The 6000-nt window shown below is 36.0% G+C and overlaps 1 protein-coding gene across 14 annotated transcripts in view; it reads right to left on the bottom strand.

The window, feature by feature from the left end:
• Positions 1-1687: 1687 nt before the first annotated feature.
• The window catches only part of LOC105258630 (mitogen-activated protein kinase kinase kinase kinase 4), a 28957-nt gene continuing 24644 nt past the window's right edge, over positions 1688-6000 (bottom strand). For all 14 annotated transcript variants that reach the window (XM_011269994.3, XM_011270010.3, XM_011270030.3 and 11 more), the window contains 2 exons: positions 5354-5653; positions 1688-5221 (listed from right to left, as the gene is read on the bottom strand). In XM_011269994.3, coding sequence (XP_011268296.1) covers positions 5138-5221; positions 5354-5653 — 384 coding nt within the window. In that variant the 3' untranslated portion in view covers positions 1688-5137. The remainder of the gene's footprint in view (positions 5222-5353; positions 5654-6000) is intronic.

Raw genomic sequence — 6000 nt, 5'->3', positions numbered from 1 at the left:
AAAAAATTCTGAATATTATTTCCATGTGTTTTTGTCATTTGAATCGACGTGGTTATACGTTTCTCATAAGAACACATGATAATTCGGTGCAAATTAAAATCCTTATAACTTTTGAACGCTTTAGTGAATCGATTGAAAAATTGTACTGAAGATTCTAAACATATGTAAGGATGTTCTGTACAATTTTCATTAAATTCTCAATATTTTGAAAATAGGTACAAAAGATCCTTAAAGTATTAAACGTTAATAATTTCGTTAGTAGATAGTACTAACTAACATGTCGATATATCGATCGTCAATTGCAACCGCGTTCTACGCGCCAACAAAAACCGATACATCGGCTTTTAGGTATTACGGGGGTTAATAGTTTAGTGTATGCTATACCTAAAGAGAGGGAGAAACAATTCTCTCGAACGAGAAACTCTACAATCCGTAAACTTCCAATGCGGTGCTTGCGGATTTTTATTTTCGATCCTCTTCCAGGCAACATATGCCCCTAAAAACCGCCTGAAAATGACTTAAGGACGTCTTTAAGATGTCTTTTCGCTTTTTTGTGTTATTTTCGAACCCTTCAATATCATGCATTTTGGCTCTCTCTTTTATTTGTAAAAGTGGCGTATATTTCGATTTGAATATTTATGATTATTATTACAACAGAAAAAGATAAGCCTTCGATTTGAAAAAATGTGTATATAAAAAATGCATACGTAAACACGCAATCTAAATGTATTATAAGAAATTAAATGTATAAAAATAAAGTAGAAAACACAAGATTATAAAAATAACAATTATTATAGGGGTTTTACGAACGATTAAACATTCGGAAAAGTAATATCTTTCCTGGAAAAAAATCTGAATAATATTAATTAAAATATTAATTAAAGTATCGATCAACAAAAAGTATCATACACAATTTAGATTGCCATTTTATATACATCACACGAGATTCCTCATTTCTTCAATATCAATAATTTTAATTAGCGGAAAACTGATTAACACTTGTGACCAATAATTGACATAGACGCGAAAAAGACCTCTTTTATTCTCGTTCAACAAACGTTTTCATAAACAACGTTGATTTTATATATTTGCATTTTCGATTTTTGCAAATATTTCATTACACACGAGACGTATAAAGTTATAAATAAAATTCTTCGCATATACATATTATAGATCGTGTGAAGAGCGATTTTTCGAACAAATTAAAGGGATCGAATGTTTGTAGCACGCAAAAGATACGATCTATTTAAATGCGAAATGATCCATCGTTCCACCGACAACATCGGCAGCAGTTTCAAACAACATCGCAAACATGCAAAACAATTAAGCGGAAATTGGCAAACGATGAAGCTAGATCCGGTTTAGGAAAGTGCATAGAGAAATTCGATCGCGTACACTCCGGAAGAGCATGAATTCTCAACAAACATCGATAACTCGCAGTCACGATAAGCATCGCGTTATACACAATAAACACGCGGAAATCACGTTAGCGGTTCGTTGTATTACTAGTGTGCGAATCAAGTAATGACTTATAATAATAAACGCGATAAACGAGCGTCCAACTTGCAATCGCGCCTTTCAAGAGCGAAAGAAGAATCCGAGAGAATCGCCGATTTGCCGCTGCTCACTGATAAATACTCGTCGACGTGGTAATAATAAAAGGATTGCGAATAAAGAAACGCATCGATGAAATTACGAATGTCCGTATATTTGACTTTAGCAATAGTGTGTATGTGTGTGTATGTGTATGTGTGAATAGTAATAATAAAAATAATAATCGTCGTAATCATACATCGCGTCTAACGATCGAGAAGTTTGTAAGAAGTAGGAATAATGCTAATAATACAATCGATATAAATTGCCGTAATAATAATTATGAACTACGTACTGTAAAAAAAAAATCATCACTACCATCTTTGGGAGACAATGTGTAAAGAGAAGGGATAAGGGAACGGGGGGAAGGGTAATGAGGAAATACGCCATAGAAAGATTAGAAAAGGAGGAGTCGAGTAAAGATGCAAGGATACAAAGAAAGGGGAAGTCCTCGTATAAAATTAGTTCGCGCTAGTTAAGATAATTAATAATATTACTATCATATAATCATTATCCATATTCCTGCCAATCGCATATAACCGTCCGAAAGTACAGTATATTTTTTTTTTATTTTTTTTGCCAAAAGATCATTCTCTCACTCTCTCATTCGCTCTCGCTCTCTCGTTCTCTCTTTGCACTCTCTCCCCTTCTTTTGTTCGACATTGTTCGGTATCCCACTCGTTCTCTGTTCTCGCGCGATAAAAAGCTCCCTCCATTTAAAAAGCAGTCTTTCGTTGCACCGTATGAAGCTTTCCGCTCATTCCTGTGCCTTCTCGTGAATGATATAAAAAATGTTTCGCCGCGAGCATAGAATCTATATATACGTTACCAACTGATAACGTCGACAACTTATTTAATAGCACTTACATATATGCAATTTCGCAATTGCAATCGGTTCACGATTGCAGCGGTATCGCTGAATATCGAAAAGTCGTTATCGATCAAAGTAAAATGCATCTGCGTTGCATGTGAGACACGTCATATATTTATTTATTTATTACAAATAAATAAATGAGTGTATCCTCTCATGAGTCAGTCTCTCTCGCGTAACTTGATTTTTCTCGATCGTCATTAGAATCGCTATAGTCGTAATCATGTCGTAAATACGCGAGTCACATTACATAATGTCTTAGTATTAAAAAGTACAATTTTTTCATCGTCGACAAAGATCCAGTTACTTTAATCGCTCGTTTTAAAACGCGCGACAAGCAAAGATATGTCTTGACTGCAAGTCTGGATAAAAAGGGAAAGACATTTTCAAGATTTTGTTTAGCACGATATTTCGTTACGTCAATTGTCTTATTTTCAAATTTCAAATATCATTCCGATTTTCAGAGTTGCATAATTAATTAACGCCGATCTGATTCTTAATTTTAATAGTTCTTGTCGTACACTCTCGCTCCCTCGGGTCATGTTAGTAACATCATAATTATGTCTGGTATAACGGTAAAAGTTAAAAGTACGTTTCCCCATACATTTTCAACGTAATTTTTATCGATGAAATCCCTGCAAGCACGCCGATCTGATTCTTAATTTTAATAGTTCTTGTCGTACACTCTCGCTCTCTCGAGTCATGTTAGTAACATCATAATTATGTCTGGTATAACGGTAAAAGTTAAAAGTACGTTTCCCCATACATTTTTTAACGTAACTTTTATCGATGAAATCCCTGCAAGCATTACGTATACTAATTACGTACGTTCAATGACTTCGACACTGTAAACAACGTGAGCGAAGAACTAAGGTAATTTGAAATTTGTTCCTTCACCACACCCCATTATTAACACTGTAAGCTCGCTTAAATCGGCTAAGATTAATCCGACATCAATAAAATCGCGGTACAGTAATTATTAAGGATTCCCTTTCAACCAGGGGAGAGTATCTTTGAGATTATGAGATCAGATCGTAATAACGCTTCAGAAGCGAAATAGCGATCCGCGATCAAGGAACGAGCGGGAAGACGGAAGGGCGGGATGCTCTCTTTTAGTGCACGTCCTCTCGCTAAGTTACAAATTTCTTACAAAAGCTGAAGACTATAACGCCTACGTTATTCGTCGGTGACGTTACGACGAAAGATTGTTGTGCGAATGTGATTTCTCGTAGTACAAAGTACGCGTATTGAACATAACAAGAAATTATTCAAACTTGAAAATGTGGAAAAAAAAAGAAACTTAGCTATACATCATTTCAACATCGCACGTCGCGAAATCCCTACGATATAATTAATCTACTATTTGTAAAAATGCGATTTTCATCCATCCAATATATTATTCTACCACGTTATCTCATATCGCGTCGTCGCGCTTGCGAGTACAAGCCCGCGGAAAGAATCCCAGCTGCTATAACTATACAATTAATTAACGTTAGTAATTACTCTCACTTAATTCTAATTTTATTTCATGATATCGGCATCGTTCCCGTTTATTATGGCGTCAGTCTGTTGTAACGCGTCCGTTTCTACTGAAACGACGTCACACATTTTGTTCAAGCCTCACACCAGAATTGAGAAATTAACAAACTGACAAAAGAAAATAATTACGACTGTAAACACTATACGAGTTTTTTTCTTCTTTTTCAAGCAAGCAAAATCTCTTAGAATAGAGTCTCTCTTTTTTTTTGTACAGATCAATCCAGCGATATTGCACGAGTTTTCTTATGCTGAAAACAGTTGCACAATACAATCAAAGAGAAGTTTCTCCGGTACAACAATCAGTCAGTTACATGATCGCTGCGTCACTGGTAATTCGTCTGCACTGTACTTATGTCTATCTACTCACGATTTTAGAAAGATAAGAGCACAAATAAAGTTTATGTTTTATTATGTTATTCTCTAAATCATTCTTCGTATAAAACACTCTCTTAATTATTATCTACTCATCAGACACATTAAAATACACTTTGTTTCGTTTTAATATTAAGGTTTTGTGTGAATTAAAAGTTTACATATATAAACGCGAAACAAATATAGACTTATCCGTAGTATAATTAAAGCGATAAATTTGTGTTTTTCTTAAGAGAGAGAAAAATACATAGAGAATACCTTCAATACGATTTACCAGCGTGCAATATTTTATCGTGCGCGCTCTTAAGAAAATTTGCTCCGTGTTTCAGCACCGTGTTAGGCCGCGCCGCGCAATCCGCAGGGCGAGCAAGTGAGAATACAGAGAAATCTCTTGACGAGGAGATTCACAAACGTTAATGTCCCCGGTGCGCTTCGCAAGGGCCGACAGTATCGTTGGAATCTATCGTCGCACTCTTCGTCCTCTTCATATTCATAATTGTAATTGTACGATGTTGAAAGATTACGTGGATAATAATAAGAATAATATTGACGATGACGTTGATGATGCTGCTGATGCTGTTGTTGATAAGGATGTTGGATACGATGCATGCACCTCCTAGTCTCCAAGGCGCCGAGTCCTGGCAGTGAAGGGCGGGCGAGTGTACGCGCTGACGCTGTGTATCCTGATACACGCGGAGAAGGATTGTGTGAGGTTGGTAATCGCGAAGATAATCTTGGGGCCAGATTCGGCCTCATTCGGAATCACCAGTTGGCCATCCCCGGTTTGTTTAATGTCATGAAATAGATCTGGCACGAGCTACCGCCTTTCGCCGACGAGAAGAACACCTGAGAATATAAGCGATATAATGCTATATGAGCTTTACGTAAATAATAAAACGTGATACAAATTTATGGCATTTTTTAATCTAAGATTTTAATAAAAATATTTGTATTCGAATTGAGATATATAATACGCACCTTATCATTACGTTCACAGAGGAACTTGAGCCGTTGAGCCTTCTTGTGCATGAAAACTCCGTCGAGGTGACCGCTCTCCACACTTCTAATTTCGATCGCCTTGTTACCCCAGCCCATAATCTGTCCCGTGCCGATATATGCGACGCTCGTAGGCATCTCGCCCCATTGAAGAACCATCGTTTTGGATACTCTGCCATATGTATTTACGTATACGCCCTCGTTATCATAACAAAGTAACAGCTGCATGCCGTTACTATTAGGCAACGCTACTATACAATGCGGACAGATGGGACCCTGAGTCTATGATTAGGAAAAAAAACGATAATATATATTTGTCATATGATTTTTAAGAAAATAGAGATAGGCAGAGATAAATATAGACGACGATTTTTTATCAGTTCTGATTCGAGCTACTTATTAATTTGAAAAATTGTTAGAGAAATTGTATAGTACATACAAATTAAAAAGCAACATATGTAACTAACACACACACACAAACTGATGTCTTTTTACGGATAAATTTGAAAATTTACAGACGGACTGATCTCAATAAAAAGTTTTGCTGTAAAAAAAATATCGTTTCCTGTTACAAAATTCATTCAATGTAAAAATCTGCCGATATATCGTTAGATACTGCAAAGTGTGTG

Source organism: Camponotus floridanus, unplaced genomic scaffold (assembly GCF_003227725.1).
Source record: "Camponotus floridanus strain SB8 unplaced genomic scaffold, Cflo_v7.5 scaffold5, whole genome shotgun sequence".
Taxonomy (NCBI): Eukaryota; Metazoa; Arthropoda; class Insecta; order Hymenoptera; family Formicidae; genus Camponotus; species Camponotus floridanus.
This window is presented reverse-complemented; position numbering and strand designations above follow the sequence as displayed.